This window comes from Molossus molossus, unplaced genomic scaffold (genome assembly GCF_014108415.1).
Source record: "Molossus molossus isolate mMolMol1 unplaced genomic scaffold, mMolMol1.p scaffold_m16_p_1, whole genome shotgun sequence".
In the NCBI taxonomy this organism is placed as follows: domain Eukaryota; kingdom Metazoa; phylum Chordata; class Mammalia; order Chiroptera; family Molossidae; genus Molossus; species Molossus molossus.
The window spans coordinates 219,589,524-219,609,576 of NW_023425344.1; the positions used below are offsets into that span (position 1 = coordinate 219,589,524).

General features: G+C 37.2%; 1 protein-coding gene across 15 annotated transcripts in view; it reads left to right on the top strand.

Annotated features, from left to right (window-relative positions):
- Positions 1-20,053, top strand: part of FUT8 (fucosyltransferase 8) — a 232,076-nt gene that overhangs the window by 99,680 nt on the left and 112,343 nt on the right. For 14 of the 15 annotated variants that reach the window (XM_036277553.1, XM_036277619.1, XM_036277527.1 and 11 more), the window contains one exon: positions 12,279-12,706. The exons of the other annotated variant lie outside the window; for it this stretch is intronic. In XM_036277553.1, the coding sequence (XP_036133446.1) occupies positions 12,504-12,706 (203 nt within the window). In that variant the 5' untranslated portion in view covers positions 12,279-12,503. The remainder of the gene's footprint in view (positions 1-12,278; positions 12,707-20,053) is intronic. 15 annotated transcript variants of the gene reach the window in all.

The window sequence follows — 20,053 nt, forward strand, 5'->3', positions numbered from 1 at the left end:
CCTGACCAGGGAATTGAACTGGTGACCTCTTGGTGCATGGGTTAATGCTCAACCACTGAGCCACACCAGCTGGGCCAGGTATGCACTCTTGACTGGGAATCAAACCCGAGAACCTTCAGTCTGCAGGCCTACGCTCCCATTCCAATGGCTGAGCCAAACTTTCCAGGGCCAAACATACATTAAAAATATATATATGACCCAACAATTCCACTCCTAGGTATTTACCTAAGTTAAATGACAGCTTGCTTTCACAGAAACCTGCTTTTACTTTTGAAGTAATTTTCACTGGATAACAAAGTGTGTTTTTGTCATTTCTTTGTATTTTAGTAGTTTAAAAAAAATGTTGTTGGTCTATTGTCCTAGCATGTGTTTTTTTTCTGATAAGAAGTCCAGGCATTCTTTTTACCCTCTATGTATTTTTTCCCTGTGACTATTTTTCTCTTCCAAATTATAGTTTTATTTGTATTTTAAAATACGTGGGTTCATCAATCTTTCTGTTTCCTGCTTCCATGTATCTGGATCAATTTTGGTCGTCAGTTTATTTTGCTCATGTAAGTGAGATCATGTGATACTTGATCTGACTGGCTTATTTCGATTAGCATAATACAGGGAAGGGGGTGGGAAGAGATAAACCAAAGAACTTATATGTATATGTGCATAACGAATGGATATAGAAAATAGTGTGGTGAAGACAGAGGGGCCAGTAGGGAGAAGGGGATCAATGGGGGAAAAAAGTGGACGGACATCCGTAATATTATCAACAATAAAGATTAAAAAATGTAAACAGCCCTGGCTGGTTTGGCTTAGCAATTGGAGCGTCAACCTGTGGAACTAAGAGTCGCAGATTCCATTCCGGTCAAGGGCAAGGACCTTAGTTTCGGTTCAGTCCCTGGCCCTATTTGGGGTCATTTGGTAGGCAGCCAATAGATGTGTCTCTCTCCCATTGATGTATCTCTCTCACACTGATGTATCTCTCTCTCTCCTTCCCACTCTATCTGAAGATACATGGAAAAATATCTTTGGGTGAGGATTTAAACAAAATAAATAAATAAATAAAATAAAATAAAATAAAATACATTGGGAATTCTGCATATGCCCACGACTAAGCTTATTTTCAGTATACACTGACACAAGTTTGATGATAAGTTTTATTTAGAGAAATCTTTATTCAAGCTGAATGTCAAAATGGGTAAAGCCTATAGATTTTCACTGGCTCTGAAAACCAATGATATAAATTGCTTTCTTGCTAATGATGATGGATGGCTTTTATTTGACTTTGATCATCTGAACAGTTCATGTGAGGTGATACCAACGTGGTGAAAACTATAATATACAGTATCTGAAGATAAGTGCTGTAAACAATGGCTGCTTTGAAATTTTTCTTTTTTAATCAAAACTCAGATTTTTTTTCTAGATAATTTTCTCTTTGGATAATTTTTTTTTAACTGACATAAAACATTATATTAGTTTCAGGTATATAACATAATGATTCAGTATTTGTATATGTTGTGAAATGATCTCTACAACAAGTCCAGTTAATGTTTATCATCATTCATAATTACAAATTTGTTTTTTTTGTGTGTGATTACGATCTTTTCTAATCCTCCGTCTTCAAGTTTATTTAACTTTTCCTCTGTAGTATCTGTTTTTAATCTTTTCCAGAGAATTTAAAATTTTTTCAGATTTTTTTATTTATAGTTTTTATTTTTTTTAACATAATTGTTTTTAAATTGAAATCCTAGCAAATTTTTTTTTTTAATAATTTTTTTTGTTGATTTTATTTATGTGTTTATTTTTTTATCCTCACCTGAGGACATTTTTCCATTTATCTTTAGACAGATTAGGAGGGAGGGAGAGAGGGGGAGAGAGAGAGAGAAACATCGATGCAAAAGAGACACATCGACTGGTTGCTTCCCGCATGACCCTGACCAGGGCCAGGGATGAACTGCAACCCAGGTACATACCCTTGGCCGGAATCGAACCTGGCTCTCATTGGTCCACGGGATGACTCTCTAACCACTGAGCCAAACCAGCCAGGGCTCTTCATTGATTTTAGAAAGAGAAGAAAGGAGAAGGAGAGAGATAAAAGACATCGATAAGAGAGAACACTGATTGGCCGACTCCTGCATGCCCCCCCCATTGGGGATTGGGCCCACAACCTGGGCATGTGCCCTGACTGGAATTTGAACCTGCGACTTCTTGATGCATGGGTCGATGCTCAACCAGTGAGCCATACCAGCTGGGCCTAGTACATACTTTTAGTTGTTGTTTTAGTTTCCTTGTTGGCTATCATCCTCTGTGTCTTATAGGTCTGTTTTAAAATGACTGCTTTTCTTCTTGGTTATGGGTCACATTTCCCTCTTTTTTTGGCATCAGGGTAAAAAAATGCATTTTTAGAAAAGTAATTTATAACTTATTCTACATATTTCTACTGAAGGGCAATTATGCCCCCCCACCCTACCCCCAATTTGGAGCTATTGCAAACAATGTTGTAATGAATAGCCTTGTTGCCCAGCTGGTGTGGCAGAATGAGCGTCATCCCACAGACTTGAGAGGTTCCGGTTTGATTCCCAGTCAGGGCACATGTTTGAGTTGCAGACTCAATCCCCAGTGGGGAGTGTGTAGAAGGCAGTTGATCAAAGTTTCTCTCTCACATTGGTGTCTCTCCCATCCTCTCTTTCTAAAAAATCAATAAAAACATATTTAAAAAAAATTAATAGCTTTGTAAATTTCATTTTGTTTACTTGTTAAAATGCATTTTATTTTTATTTTTTTATCCTCACCCGAGGACATTTTTCTGTTGTTGTTGTTGTTCAGATAGAGTGGGAGGGAGGGAGGGAGGAAGAGAGAGAGAGAGCGCGCGCGCGCGCGAGAGAGAGAAACATCGATGTGAAAGGGACACATCAAGTGGCTGCCACCCACACTACCAACCAGGGCTGGGGACAAACTGCAACCGAGGTACGTGCTCTTAGCGGAAACCGAACCCGGGTCTCTCTGAACCGCAGGCCGATGCTCGAACCAAACCGGCCAGGGCTAAAATGCATTTTAGTATAAATTCATGCTAGTGGAGTTTCTCACCAAAGGGCATGTTTATTTACATAAATATTTGATATATAATGCCATTTGGCCTTTATATAAGATATACATATTTATATTAATTATATTAATGCTGAATTATTTTGAAGTGTAGAAGACAACCCTCTTATGAACATGGTTCATAGCAGAACAGGCCAGACTCTTTGTCTTTTGGTTCTACAGCAAATTGTTACATTACTCATCTTTTGGGCTTAGCATTAAAGTGAAACCACTTGAATGTGATTCTTGGAAATATCATTTTAATTTTCACATAGTCAGATTCTAAAGAAAGCGGCTATTGCCCTGGCCGGGTGGCTCAGTTGATAGTAGTGTCATCCTGATACCCTAAGGTTGTGGGTTCGATTTCCTATCAGGGCACATACCTAGGTTGTGGGTTCAATCCCTATATTGGGGCACATATAGAAGGCTGCCAATCAATGTCTCTCTCTCTCTTTCTCTCTACACTCCCTCTTTCTCTAAAATGAATAAAAACATATCTTCAGATGAGGATTTAAAAAAAAGTGGCTATTGGTCATTGTCATATAAGAACAGTCAATTTACTAGTGTTGTAAATGGTACTGTATCAGTCAGTATGTTAGGTGCTATAAGAATAGGCTTTTGGGGAGTTGTTTTATTAGCATTACTTCCCTTTGCAGTTAAAATCCACTAGCGTATTACCTCTTGAGTGCAGAGATTTTTGTCTGTCTTGCTCATTGCTACAACCCCCAGTGCCTAGGACAGAGTCTTTTATGTAATTGGGACTCAATAACTATTTTTTGAATGAATGTGTGAATGAATCACGGTTTTATATAGAATTAGGTAAAATACATGGTAGATTTGTTCTAGATATTTTCCATTATAAATATTGATAAGAATCATGCTGTACATTTCTTATAGAGCAGTTTTGTTGGCACAGAATATTTTCAACTTTATTTTTTCTGGAAAAGTCTATTTTTGAAAGATTATTTTCACTGGGTATAGAATTCTCAGTATAGTAGCTTATATAGCTTATGTCATCAGAGTGAATAGGCAGAGAGAATGTGAAGTTTCAGTCTTTTGTGACCTTACCTCAGAAGTGAAACCCTATCACTGTGCTCTATTTAAGAAGCAAGTCACTAAGGTCCAGCCCACACTCAGGAGGAGATTATATAAGGACATGAATACAGGACATGGGGATCATTGACAGCCATTTTAGAAACTGCCTACAATAATACGTCGTATATAATTTATATAAAATATTATAATTGGGTCTATAAAATAATGTAAACAACATCAATATATGGCATAATGACAGTTTGCTATTTGTGTGCACATGCTTCCTGTAGATTATTTTAAGCCTCTCCCAGTATTCTGTGGGAGAAGTATGTATTATATCCATTTTACAGATGAAGAAATTGAAGCTCAGTGAGGTTACCTAGCTATGATGTTGCAGAACCAGTACTCTAGGCTTTGCCAATTCTAGCACCCATATTTTTAAGTACCATATTTTGTCAACATTAAGATAGAATTACTTTTGCCCTGGTCAGGCAGCTCTGTTGGTTAGAGCGTTGTCCTGATATGCCAAGGTTTCAGGCTTAATTCCCAGTCAAGAATCAACCAGTGAATGTATAAATAAGTGGAATAACAAATTGATGTTTCTCTCTCTTTCTCTCTCCAACCAGTAAGTAAAAATTTGAATAAAAAAGAATTTTTACTTTTACTGAGCACCTCTTATGTGTCAAGTATTGTAGTGAATGCTTTTTGTGTATTAACTTCATTTAAGTAACTCCATTAAAGCTCTTGAACTTAGTGATGATGTATGTAGCTTCCAGGTTTAAGAAAGCAGTTTGTGGGTGGGTGGAGGTTGAAGAGGGTATAGAGGGGATAAGTTGTGATGAATACAATACAATACAATACAATACAATACAATACAATACAATAATAAAATAAAATAGTTTAAAAAGAAACACTTTGAAAAATTACATGTTTTTTATTATACAGACATCACTCAGATATAATCCAAAATGTCTTTATAAATACCAAAGGCAATGAATCATTTAAATATGTACTATTTAAAAAAAAAGTGGTATCACTAATTAGATAAATTTGTGGAAGGAAGCCTGACGTTTCATTCCATTTAATATTCTGCAGATAGCCCTGGCCGGTTTGGCTCAGCGGTTAGAGCGTTGGCCTGCGGTCCGGAGAGACCCGGGTTCGGTTCCCGCTAAGGGCATGTACCTCGGTTGCAGTTTGTCCCCGGCCCTGGTTGGGTTGTGCGGGTGGCAGCCACTCGATGTGTCCCTTTCACATCGATGTTTCTCTCTCTCTCTCCCTCCTGCTCTATCTGAACAAAGAATGAAAAAGTGTCCTCGGGTGAGGATAAAAAAAAAAAAAAAATCCTAATATTCTGCAGATAAAAGGTAGTATGTGAATCTCAACCAGGAATGACTTAATAAATATTTGAAAACAATCCACTCTGAGAAGAAATATCACCAACATTAGTATATACATTATAGTTAGAAATTAGCTCATGTAGTTAATGTTGAACTATTTTCACTAATAAATTTAAAATATTTTCACTAATACATTCTTTCACAAATAAATTGAGTGGCTTTCATATAAAAGGCTTTCTTCAATCTTTCCATTGTCTTTACAAAGTGAAGCTTTTAGATGAGGAAAATAAGGCAAGAGAAATTTTTTTTTCATGGGTATATTTTTAATCATTTAAGGGATATGTTGGCAAGATTTATGCTGACAATAATAAATCCCAAAGTTTATGACTGATGTTATTTTTTAACTGTTTTTTTCCTATAAAATAGTACTGTTTCACTTTCTACATTCATGTTTGCTTTCTTAAGTGGGACATAAAATGCAGTTGCAGCTGATGTGTTCGGATTCTGTGTCATTTGTCTTGCTAGTGTATGTCATGTGTCATATCCTTCACTCACTAATTTACTTACTCATTTATTTAAAACTATTTATTAGTACCTACTAAATACCAAAAACTACTCTAAGGACGTGGCATATTTCAGTGAACTAAATGGACAAAAATCACAGAGTTTACATTTTTGTAGGCACGGTTCAAACAATAAACATGTGAGTAAGCGGGCACTTACTATGGATAGGGAAAACATTTTATGACTGTTCTTTTAAATCATGGTAAGGAAAATTACATAGAAAATGACTTGGTTTTTAACTTGGCTTATTTTTATTAACCCCATTTTTTACCAGAACAATAAAATTTGGAGAAACATTCTCTCCAAAAGTAGAGTTAAAATGATGCTATTAAGTAAGAAAATGACCATTTTTGTTCCTACAGTAATTTCTTGCTTTTTTACAATTCACGTAATATCAGTAGTCCTATAAAACATAGTAATTTTGTATTTTGGTTTTTTGATGGTGGTTTGTAAAAACCAAAAAGTACTTTGTATAACAAAATTTATGTTTCTGTAAATGTTTGTTTCTATTCAATTTATATTATACTTTTGCTGGCTTTGAATATTTATGATAATTTTTTGTTATAATTCTAGGTAAAATATTTTTATTTATTTATTTTTTTTTAAAACTTATCTTTATTGTTGAATGTATTACAGATGTTCCTCCTTTTTTCCCTATTGACCCCCTCCTCCCCACTCCAGCCCCCCTCCTGTCTTTCCCCACACTGTTGTCTGTGTTCATTGGTTATGCATATATGCATATAAGTTCTTTGGTTGTTTTCTTCCCGTGCCCTTCACCCCCCTTCCCTTTGAGGTTTGTCAGTCTAACAACCAATTTGTACTTCTTAATCCCTTCACCTTTTTCACCCATTCCCCCAACCCCCCTCCCATCTGGCAACCAACAATATGTTCTCTGTATCTATGAGAATGTTTCTGTTCTTGTTCATTTTGTTTGTAGACTCAATTGTTGATAGATATGTATTCAGTGCCATTTTGTTTGTTCATATTTTTTATCTTTTTCTTCAAGAAGACCCTTCAACATTTTATATAATGGTTTGGTGGTGATGAACTCCTTTAGCTTTTTCTTGTCTGGGAAACTCTTTATATGGCCATCAATTCTAAATGACAGCTTTGCAGGATAGAGTAATCTTGGTTGTAGGTTCTTGCTTTTCATCACTCTGAATATTTCTTGCCACTCCCTTCTGGCCTACAAAGTTTCTTTTGAGAAATCAGCTGACAGTCTTATGGGAACGCCATTGTAGGTAACTAACTGTTTTTCTCTTGCTGCTTTTAAGATTCTCTCTTTGTCTTGAACCTCTTGCATGTTGATGATGATGTATCTTGGTGTGGGCCTCTTGGGGTTCATCTTGTTTGGGACTCTCTGTGCTTCCTGTACTTATATGTCTGTTTCCTTCACTAAGTTAGGGAAGTTTTCTGTCATTATCTTTTCAAATAAGTTTTTAATTTCTTGCTCTCTCTCTCTTCCTTCTGGTACCCCCATGATATGAATGTTGGCACACTTGAAGTTGTCCCAGAGGCTCCTTACACTATCCTCATTTTTTGTATTCTTTTTGCTGTTCTGATTGGTGTTTTTTGCTTCCTTATATTCTAATTCTATGGTTACTTCTTGGCTTTACCTACTCTACTATTGATTCCCTGTAAATTATTCTTTATTTCAGTTAGTGTATCCTTCATTTCTGGTCCCTTTTTTATTTTTTTTTTATCCTCACCCGAGGACATTTTTTTTTCATTTTTTTGTTCAGATAGAGTGAGAGGGAGAGAGAAGAAGAGAGAGAGAGAGAAACATCAATGCAAAAGAGACACATCGAGTGGCTGCCACCTGCATGACCCATCCAGGGCCAGGGACAAACCGCAACCGAGGTACGTGCCCCTAGCGGGAACCAATCCCAGGTCTCTCTGATTCGCAGGCCGACTCTCTAACCGCTGAGTCAAACTGGCCAGGGCTTTTCTGGTCCTTTTTTACATTGTTGATGTTCTCACTAAGTTTCTTGAAGTTCTCACTAAGTTCCTTGAGCAACCTTATAACCAGTGTTTTGAACTCTGCATCCGATTGATTGCTTTTCTCCATTTTGTTTAGTTCTTTTCTTGTAGTATTGTTCTGTTCTTTCATTGGGACCTGTTTCTTTGTCTCCTCATTTTGGCTACCTCCCTGTGTTTGTTTCTATGTATTAGGTAGAGTTGCTATGACTCCTGGGCTTCCTAGGGTGGCCTGTTGTAGTAGGTGTCCTGTAGGGTCCAGTGGCACAGCCTACCTAATCTCCCAGCTGGGCCCTTGAGGTGCACCCTCGTGTGGACTTTACACCCTTGTGTTGTAATTGAGTCTTGATTGTTGTTGGCACATCAGTGAGAGGATTTTACTCAGGCTGATCAGCTGCAAGGACTGGCTGTGCCCACTATTCACTGACCTCTGACTACCCAGGATGATTAGCTGGACAGGGGCCCACCACACAGAGCAAGACTTACTTCATCAGGGCTCTGGTACCCACTGAGTCCATTCCTTGGGTGTGTCACTTGTGGAGGTGGTTGGGTGGTGGTGCTTCGCAGTGTTCTGAAGCTGTCCACTGGGTGTGCTGGCTCTGGGGCAAGATCAGCCACTGCCTGTGTTCTATCCAGGGTCACCAGGCATAAGCTACAAAGCGGTCTGCAGATGGCTGCTTCTTGTGCTGGGCTTGGAGGTGCCCAGGCAAAGCCAAGTTGTAAACCAAGGCTGGCTGCTTCTAGTTCCAGGCCTGGGGCCACTTAATAAGAGGTATGGGGCTCACTAAGACCAGATACTGCATGTTTGAAAGAATTTAGGAAAATCTGAAGCAGAATCCAAGACAGGCCATTCCTATGGTAAAGCCACTGGAAACAGCTTGGGTGGGCTTGAAAGCTGGGAGTGGCAGGGCCTCAGGTAATCACCAGGGCAGGGAAAATAGTGCGAGCCAGGTTGCTGGAGTCCCAGATATGACTGACGTCTGCCGGCCTTGTAGGAGAAGGGTTCACCAAAGGAACAAATGCCTCTGACAACACATCTGTCCAGGAGAAAGTTGTCTCTCCAGCCCTTGCCCCAGTGCCAAACAACTCAGTTTTCCCTCGTATGTCTCTGGTGCTTCTTAAGCTGCTTCCCCTCAGCCTCAGTTCCTGCTGATTTTTACAGCCAGAAGTTATGGGGATTCTCTTCCTGGCACTGGAACCCTGAGCTGGGTGCCTGGTGTGGGACGGGGAACCCTGAGCTGGGTGCCTGGTGTGGGACGGGGACCCCTCAGTCCTCAGGGAGGACCTTCCCAGCCGAGGTACCCTCCTGATTTTTATCTACCACACGTGGGTTTGGGACTGGCCCATCCGTGCCTCTGCCCCTCCTACCAATCTCGATGTGGCAGCTTCATTAATTTTGTAGTTGTAGGACTTCCATTTAACTTGATTTTAGGTGGTTTTGAATGATGGTTGTTCTGTAGTTTAGTTGTAACGTTGATGTGGTTGTGGGAGTACGTGATACTTTGTTTACCTACGCCACCATCTTGACCAGAAGTCCTATTTTTATTATTTAAATGATTCTTGTTTGGAAAGCGTTTTACTTTCTTTTATCACAGTTATCTTCCTAATTTAACTTTTACTATGAAGTGAAAGATAAAAAATTTTTAAAATATCTTATTGGTATAACTTGGAATTAACTAGGACATATTTTCAGCATATGGTATGGTAGCACTTTATAGTGTTAGATATGTTGTCACAAACATTATTAGCTCTAATATTAATAATTAACTGCTTTTATTGACTTAATTATTAATCCTTTAGACCATCAGAGTGTCTGCATTTTTTTCTATATAACATGAAAAGTAGACCTTACATAACTGAATCTTTTACCTGAGACATTGAATAAACTTTAATTATTCTTACGTTTTAGTGAATAGATGGGGCTACCTGCAATTAGAGGAATAGGGTTTTAGAAAAGATTTTGAGACAGTGACAGAATGAACAGTGAGGGTCAATAAAGAGAGTGTTCTCAATAGACTTAAGAATAGTTATTAGCCCAGCCAGTGTGGCTCGTTGGATTGAGCATCTTCCCATGGACTGAGAGGTCCCGTTTGATTCCCAGTCAGGGCACATGCCCAGGTTTTCAGCTCCATCCCCAGCAGGGGGCATGCAGGGGGCAGCCAATCATTGTTTCTCTCTCACATCGATGTTTCTCTCTCTTCCTTTCGTTCTCTCTAAAAATCAATAAAAACATTTCAAAAAAAGAATAGTTATTAAAGCAATACACAACACACCAATTTTTCATTTGGATTATTGCTTATTTATTTATTTATTTATTATTTTCTTTATTGATATTAGAGAGAGAGGAAGGGAGAGGGAGAAAGAGATTGAAACATCGATGAGAGAGAACATCAATTGGCTGCTTCCTACATGCACCCCACTGGGGTTTGGGCCCACAACCTGAGCATGTGCTTTGACTGGGAATTGAACCAGCAACCTCTTGGTGCATAGGTCGACGCTCAGCCACTTAGCCTCACCAGCCGGGCTATTTATTATTTTTTTTAATCTTCACTTGAGGATACTTTTTTCCATTTATCTTCAGACAGACATCGACTGGTTGCCTCCTGCATGACCCCAACAAGGGCCATGGACCGAACAGCAACCAAAGTACGTGCCCTTTGCTGGAATTGAACCCGCGCCTCTTTGGTCCGTGGACTGATGCTCTAACCGCTGAGCCAAACCGTCTAGGGCATGGATTATTGCTTTTTTACTTACTTTTCAAATAATTCTCAGTTAATATAGCTCTTTATTCTGTGTTTTAGCTAGTGTGATCCAGTAACAGTGAGGAAAATAGTGTAGGAACAAATGGGAAGGAAGTAGAATGTTTCTAGGACCTCATTTGAAGAGATTTTCTTCTTCTTCTTTTTTTTTTGAGAGTTTCTTCTTTTTAAGTACTTAGTAATTTAAAAACAATGGGTATTTAAAGTTCAAAAGTAGAAAAATAGCAGCTCTTTGCTCTAATTTTCCAAGCCTCCTTTATGACTTTTCTATCTAATCTTTTTTTTTTATCCTCACCCGAGGACATTTTTTTTTTTGTACAGACAGAGGGGGGGGGGGAGAGAGAGGAAGAGAGAGAGAGAGAGAGAGAGAGAGAGAGAGACATCGATGTGAAAGGGACACATCGAGTGGCTGCCACCCACACGACCAACTAGGGCCGGGGACAAACTGCAACCAAGGTACATGCCCTTAGCAGGAACCGAACCCGGGTCTCTCCGGACCGCAGGTGGGCGCTCTAACCGCTGAGCCAAACCGGCCAGGGCTATCTAATCTTTAATAATTAGTGTTCAAGTCTCCATCATATTCAGTCTTGTATATAGAAACGATTTTTTTCTCGTTTCTTTTACAAGTAACTATATACCTGGAAATAAGACTTTTCTTATGTAGTCTTAGAAGTGTCAAATGGTGTTAATATTATATCTTTCTTGCATATTTTCTCTTTGGAGAGAAAATTGTTTTGTTTTCAAAGGGAATTTTAAGCCTAATCATGGAGAATTCACAAATGAAACCCATAACCAATCTTTAGAAAGCATGTGCATTTGTGGCTTAAGATTCACAGTAACTAAAATTTAACTGATATTAGACTTCTGTTGCAATTGTTGGTATTTTAAATAAGTTTGAGGAAAGAATAACCTAACCTAATCCATATGAACCTTTGCTTGTGATGTTTGGAGTGGTTGCCAGCTGCTTAATGGCCTCATGTGATAACCTTTGCTTGGCTAATATATAGTCATTTTTATAATTTATTCTAAAAATGACAATTTGCCTGTCACCTGCAAAGTGCTATAATGGCAACCGAGCAGTGAGATGGAGGGGGATGGAGTTGAGATTTTGTAGGAATGAATTCACTTATAAAGAGAAAAATGTTTCTTTTTGAGATAGTAGAAAGATTAGCTCAGATTATGTGGTTGAATGCATTTTGTTTGGTTTGATTGATTGTTCAAAGATACACTCTTTTAAGCTTCATATATGACCTGTTGCACAATGATGTAAGTAAGAAAGAAAGGTGATAATGGTGCTTAGAGGACTTTCAGGCATAGAGCTAATTAATTTATCTGGTAGAACCCTCATATACATAGTTGATTTAATATGAAGACTTAAAAGCTTTTGCTTTTTACCTCTTATTATCGGCACATATGTTATTTACTAGCCTGTTGGCCAGTCAACACCAATGTGTTTCCTTTAACTCCATGAATCTCAGCATATGCTATTTTCATATATCCTAAATAAATACATATCTTACTCTTTCCACAGCATGTAGAGTCCATGAAGCACAGGACAGTAAAACTTCCTACTCATACCACCAGGAGGATCTCTTTGAAAGATTCACCACAGGACTACCAGAGACACTAATTTGTCTGAATCATCATGTGTTGAAACAACAAAAGGCTACTACCTTTGACTAACAGGAAACAGAATTAAGATGTTTGCAATTCTTTGAGCTCCAGGAAGCCAGGGGAGTGAGCTGAAAATCTGAAAATGCGGCCATGGACTGGTTCCTGGCGTTGGATTATGCTCATTCTTTTTGCCTGGGGGACCTTGCTCTTTTATATAGGTGGTCATTTGGTACGGGATAATGACCACCCTGATCATTCTAGCCGAGAACTGTCCAAGATACTGGCAAAGCTTGAACGCTTAAAACAGCAAAATGAAGATTTGAGGCGAATGGCTGAATCTCTCCGGTAGGTTCTAAAAAACTAAAGGAAGAGTGATGAAATATTGTACTTTTTTGTTTTGTTTGTTTTTAGCTGGTCATGTTTTATTTATTTATTTATTTTTGAAAGTATTACAGATGTCCCCCCCTTCCCCCCCATTGATCCCCTCCTCCCAAGTGTCCATCAGTAGATGAGTGGATAAAAAAGCCCAGCTGGTGTGGCTCAGTGGATTGTGCATCATCCCATGGACTAAGGGGTCCCGGTCAGGGAAAATGCCCAGTTTGCGGGCTTGATCCCCAGTAGGGGTGTGCAAGAGGCAGCTGATCAGTGTTTCTCACGTCAGTGTTTCTGTCTCTCTCCCTCGAAAAAAATCAATAAAAACATATATTTTTTTTAAAAGCTGTGGTACATTTACACAATAGAGTACTGTGCAGTGGTGAGAAAGAAAGATTCTTACCCTTTGAGATGACATGGAGGGACCTAGAGAGTATTATGCTAAGTGAAGCAAGCCAGTTAGAGAAACACAAGTACCACATGATCTCACTTATTTATGTACTTTGTTTTTAGATGCAGGGATTCATTCAGCTCTTAAAAAATACTTCATGATTTCAATAAACTTTTTTGTAAAAATTTTAATATCTTAATAAGGTACTTTTTATACCAATATGTATATTTATCAGAGAATTTCTCAATAGTGGAAAATCTTATTCTGCATATTAATTTTAATATAGAAAAGCAATGCCATTTATGTACTTATATTTCTTTTATAATTGTCTTTTGCATTTTTATAATTTTGATACATTAAATGAAAACGATATGATTTAAATTAGTATATATTAAATTTTTTATCATATGGACTCTAACAAAAACATTATCACTGAGAGTTATTCTAAACTATAACAATGAAATAAAGAAACAAAAAAAATTCATCCTTAAACAAAATAACTGTATCTGGAATCTGGAGAATTATTATCATTGCTACTTCTAGTGTATTAAAAAAATGTGGCATGTATCTGTTAGAAGGCAGTCCAGAAGACTAGCTGAGACCATCAGCTGGTTCCCTTCCATGGGCTTCTCCAGCAGGATAGCCCAGGTTTCTTACCTAGTAGTGTTCTAAAAGGGCAAGAGCAGGAACTGCACGTCCTCTTGAGGCCAAGCATCAGAAGTCACACAGTGTCACTTCTGCCACATTCTGTTAGTCTGTTCAAGTCAAAGGGATACTGCACATTCAGGAAATGAAGGGAGGAACTGTAGAGAATTTATAGCCATAATTAACCCAACATTCTCATCTCTTAAAGTAATGTTGAATAGATTAGATTAGTCAAATTATGTTGGTCCTGAACAACCAGAGTTTAGATTTGGTTGATAGATAATCTGGAGCCATAGTTTTAGCTGTGGAATGACATGGTGAAAATGTTTGAGGGAGATTTAGATTTTCAGATGTCTTTGGGGCATGTGTCTCACTGGCGTGAAATTAACTGGGAAACACAGTATTATTCTAGGCATGAGATGATGCTGACCTAGATTAAATTAGTGATTGAATCTGTTGGCTTTGTATCAAGATATATGGGCTTATTTACTCATGTTTCCTGCATGATTTTATTTTGCTTTCCACAGACATCCCTTTCTTACTTGTTAGTTGTCAGCACATTAGGTATACATGCAGTAAGCTTTCCTTTTAAAACTTAGAAATTGTGCCCTGGCTGATTTTGCTCAGTGGTTAGAGCATTGGCCCTTGGACCAAAGAGTCGCGGGTTCGATTCCAGTGAAGGGCACGTACCTCAGTTACTGTTCGATCCCCAGCCCTGGTTGGGGTGTGTGGCAGGCAACCAATCGATGTGTCTCTCTCACATCAGTGTTCTCCTCTCTCTCTCTCCACCTTTCTCTCCCCCTCTCTTCCACCCTCCCTTCTTCCCACTTTATCTGAAAATCAATGAAAAAATATCCTCAGGTGAGGATTAAAAAAAGAAAAAAACCTTAGAAAGTGTCATTGTCTTGGCCTGCCGTTCTATAGAATGCCTTTTCATACTTCATGTTTGTTTTGTCTTAATCGTTAGTAATATGAAATTGTTCACAGTTCACAGAATCTTTGGTTTTTGGGATTTGAACCTGCCACTGCCTCTCAGAGTTGAGAGTTAGCAGAAAACACCTGGAAAATTTTTGAAGCTTGTTCAGAAACCCCTTGAGCAGTGAATCTTAAACCGGACAGATGCCAGAACTGAACAGAATTTGTACAATATAAAGAGCACTTAATTGGCAGCTTTCCTCTTAACTTAAATCCTCATTTTTCTAGGTTCATTAATTATTAGAATATCATTTTTAAAATGCAGATTTGACTTTATGGCCTAGTATTAAGGATTTTTTGTTTTTTCCACAAAGGTAGAAGAAATTTCTTCTGGAACTTAGGCATCAGCTATAAACTGTAAATTTATAAACCACAAAGATTGTGTAATTGACTTATGATTACCTGTTTTTCTGAGTTATGCAGTAATCTTTCCAGATATATGAGAGTTAAAGCATGAGGCTTCTGGTGGAAAAATGTGTCCCACGCAGTAGAAGTATGGAACACTGACATGGGTAGAAAGAAAACTGATGTGGTTTTTCATAGGTCACAATTACTTCCTCTGTTTGAGAAGCTGGTATTAGAAATGGGAGGATGCCTTTGTTTCTGTTGGTTGATTGGAGAATTTGCTGTTGGCCCTCTTCTCTGTAACTGCTCATTTCTCATGTAGAGAGTGTACTTACATTCCTAGCACAGGTGAATGAATTGGAATGCATAGAGCACTTGCCATCTGTCTATAACCTTGCATTACATATGATTTGCAACTTGGCATCCATTATTCCTTATGCTATCAAGAATATCTTATATTTCCTTAGGTGAGAATATTGTAGTGAGATTTTTAGTCAAGATCCCTAGCTTTCTTAGTCTGATATTAGATGATTTCTTCCTGGAGTTTGTGTTAAAGTTTTAATATATCGCTGGACTAAATTTGCCAGTGTTTTATTTGGGATTTTTTTCTATGTTAATAAGACCTGTTTCTTGTAATTTTTCCTTTTTATAATGTCTTTTGGATTTTGCAATCAAGGTTATGTAGTCCAGTTCTATTCTCTAAAAGGGTTTATATAAAATTGGTATTCATTCTATTTTAGATCTGTTAGAATTTCACTAGTGAAACCATCTGGGCCTGTAGTTGTTTTCTTTGGATGGGGGAGGGGAGTTTTGAGGTTGGGTTTGGGAGGGAAAGGGGACATTTGGGAAGGTTTTAAATTCTGGATTTGATCTTTTTTTTATAGTAATTGGACTATTCAGATTTTTTATTTTTTTCTTGTTAGTTTTGGTATGATATATTTTTTAAGGCATGTGTCCATTTTATCAACATTTTCAAATTTATTAGCATAAAGTTGTTCAATAATGTCTTTTTAATTTTATTCTCCATACCTGTAATATGTGTAGCAATTTCCCCTTTTCATTCATTTCTGTTTTCTTTTTATCTTGCTAAGGGCTTGTTAATTTATTTACCTTTTCAAAGAACCAATCTCTGGTGGTTGTTTTTTTTCTCCCGTTGTATATCTGTTTCTGTTTTATTGATTTCTACTCTTAGTTTGATGATTTTCTTTCTTAAAATCTTTGGGTTTTATTGTTGTTCTTTTTAAAGTTTATTCAGAAAGAATTCTATATCATTGATTTAAAACCTTGCTCCTTGCCCGGCCGGTGTGGCTCACTGGTAGAGCGCCAACCCATGCACCAAGAGGTCACTGGTTCAATTCCCGGTCAGGGCACATGCCCAGGTTGTGGGCCAAATCCCTGGTGGGGGGGCATACAGAAGGCGGCCAGTCGATGTTCTCTCTCATCGATATTTCTCTCTCTCCCTCTCCCTCTAAAATCAATAAAGAAAAAATAATAATAAAAATAAAAACTTGCTCCTTTTCTAATATATGGCTGGAAAGTTTTAATTTCTCTCTAACCACAGCTTTAAGTCATATCCCCCAAGTTTGACAATGTCCTATTTTAAATGTCATTCAATTAAAATATTTTCAAATTTCTATTGTGATTTATTTTTTTTTGACCCACAGGTTATTTAGGAGTGTGTTGCTTAATTTCTAAGTGGGGCTGTCCAATTTATCTTTCTAGTTTTGATTTCTGCTTTGTCCTTCAACCATATAAACTTATATTCTGTATCATTTTAGTTCTTTGAAATGTATTAAATGGCTCAGCAAATAACATGTTGGTGAATGTTTTAGGAAAAATGTATGTTTTACTGTTGGGTATGCTCTTTTGAACAAGTTAGGTTGGTTAATTGTATTATTAATAATTTCTAAATTCATATCGAATTTATTTATTTCTTTAATCTGTTTATCAGCTAATGAGAAAACTCTCCTAACAGTGGTTGTATAAATATTTCCTTTCACTTCTGTCATCTTTTGTATATCTTAAAATATTTAATTTGGTAAATATAAATTTTAGATTATTTTATTTTCTGTAAAATGAGTAATTAGTATTAAATGATAGTATTAAATGTTTTTGGCTATAAAGTCTAATATATTCCATATAAATATTGCTATACCAGCTTTCTTTGGGTTATATTTTGCATGGCATATTTCCCCCATCTTTTTATTTAATTTATTTATTTTACTTTTTAAAAATCCTTATCCGAGGATATTTTTCCATCTATTTTCAGACAGAGTTGGAAGGGAGAGGGGGAGAGAGAGAAAGAGAGAGAGAGAGAGAGATCGATGCAAGAGACACATCAGTTGTTTGCCTCTCAGGAACCTGACCAGGGCAGGGAACTGAACCACAACCGGGGTTGTGCCTTTGACCGGAATTGAACCTGTGACTCTTTGGTCTGCAGGCTGATGCTCTAACCACTGAGCCAAACCGGCCAGGCTCCACCATCATTTTAATTTTAACCATCCCGTATCCTTACATTAAATATATTAAATATAAATTTAAATATTTATAGTGTTTCTTGTAAGAATGGGGCTAAATCTTATTTTTTTCTCCAATGATTACCTTTTTATTATTCAATTGTTTTGCCTACTTACATTTCATATAATTATTAGGTTTAAGTCTACCACATTGCTTTTTTTTTTTTTTCTATTTGACCTATCTTTTTATTTAAAATTTTCTTCTCTTTGTTGCCTTCTTTTGAATTCATGAAATTTTTTTGTTGTTATTCTATTTTTTCAAATATAATAGACTTTTAGTTATACATTTTAATTAATTAATTAATTAATTAATTTTTTTTATCCTAACCCGAGGACATTTTTCCATTTTTTGTTCAAATAGAGTGGGAGGGAGAGAGAGAGAGAGAGACATCATTGTGAAAGGAACACATTGAGTGGTTGCCACCTGCACGACCTCACCAGGGCCGGGGACAAACCGCAACCAAGGTACATGCCTTTAGCAGGAACCGAACCTGGGTCTCTCTGGACAGCAAGCCAATGCTCTAACTGCTGAGCCAAACCGGCCAGGGCCATTTTAATTTATTTTTTAAATTTATTTTTTTAATGGCTACCCTAGGTACTATAAAATAATCATTTTTATTATAGTTTATCTTGAATTAGTATTACCATTTTTAGAGTAATACAAGAATTTTATCCTACTTAAACTCTTATTCCTCCCAATTCACTTTTGATCTTTTTATTGTCATATATTTTAGTGCAGTGTTTTTTATAACTTGCACATTATGTTATTATAATTTTGATTTAAATTGTCTTGTTCCTTTATAATTGGCCACATATTTATTTTTTCTAATGTTCTTTATTCTTTCCTGTACTTTAATTCTTCTATTCAATCATTATCCTTCAGCCTAAAGATTATCCTTTAGTATTCTTTGTAGGACAGATTTTATGGCAATAAAACTCTCTTACTCTTTTTTTGAAAAATATTTTTTAGCATTAATTTTTGAGAGGTATTTGCTAGTATAGAAGTTAGTTTCACAGTACAGTAGCCCCATCTTTATTTACTGTTTAGCTTTTCATGGTTTCAGTTACCTGCGATCAGAAAATATTAATAGAAAATTTCAGAAATAAGCAATTCACATTTTAAATTGTGTGCCATTCTGAGTAGTGTGGTGAATTCTCAAACCACTGTGCTCTGTACCCCTACAACCCACAAATGAATCATCTTTTTGTCCAGCATATCCATGCTTTATATGCTACCTACTTAGTCACTTGGTAGTCATCTCAGTTATCAGATCAACTGTCATGGTATCACAGTGCTTATGTTCAAGTAACCCTTTTTTACTTAATAATTTCTCATTCACCTTACTTCATCTCATTATGTAGGCATTTAATCATCTCACATTATCACAAGAAAAAGAAGGGTAAGTACAGTGCAATAGATCCTTTGAGAGCAAGACAGAGAAACCACATTCATATAACTTTTATTGCATTATATTGTTATAATTGTTCTATTTTTTTGTTGTTAATCCTCACCTGAAGATATTTTTCCTTTTTCTTTTTTTTTTTATTTATTTTCAGATAGAGCAGGAGGGAAAAAGGGGGGAAGAGAGAGAGAGAGAAACATTGATGTGAGAGAGACACTTCAAGGGGTTGCTACCCACACGACCCCAACCGGGACCGGGGACAAACTGCAACCGAGGTATGTGCCCTTAGTGGAAACTGAACCCGGGTCCCTCTGGTCAATTGGCTGACGCTCTAACCACTGAGCAAAACTGGCCAGAGCTCCATTGATTTTTAGATAGAGTGGAAGAGAGGAAGGGAGAGAGAGAAACACATTGATTGATTGCCTCCCGCATTACCCTGACGGGGGTCTGGGTTGAATCTGCAACCCAGGTACTATGTGCCCTTGACCAGGAATTGAACCTGAGACCCTTTGGTCTGAGGGTGAACACTCTAATCGCTGAGCCAAGCTGGCCAGAGCTAAGTGTTCTATTTTATAGTTCGTTATTGCTGTTAATCTCTTACTGTGCCTAATTTATAAATTAAACTTTATCTTAAGTATATAAGTATAGGTAAAAACATAGTCCATATTGGAGTCAGTACTATCCCTGGTTTCAGCCATCCATGGGGAGTCTTGGAACATAGTAGTCCCCCACTTTAATATTTTATAGAACTTTAAATGTCATTTCATTGTTTCCTGGACTTCATAGTTTCTGTTGAGAAGTTAGCAATTTTAATTGAAATTTTTTTTGTTTTCTTTTGACTGCTTTTTCATTTTAATATTTGCCTTTTGTGTTATACAGTTGACTAGGCTATGCCTAGATACAGCTTTATTAATTTTTCTACAACTTAAAATTCACCAAGCTTCTCAAATCTCGGATTTGATGTCTGTTATATGTTTTAGAAAATCCTCAGCCATTATCTGCTTAGCAATTGCTTCTAGACTGCTTTATCTTTTATTTTTCAGGA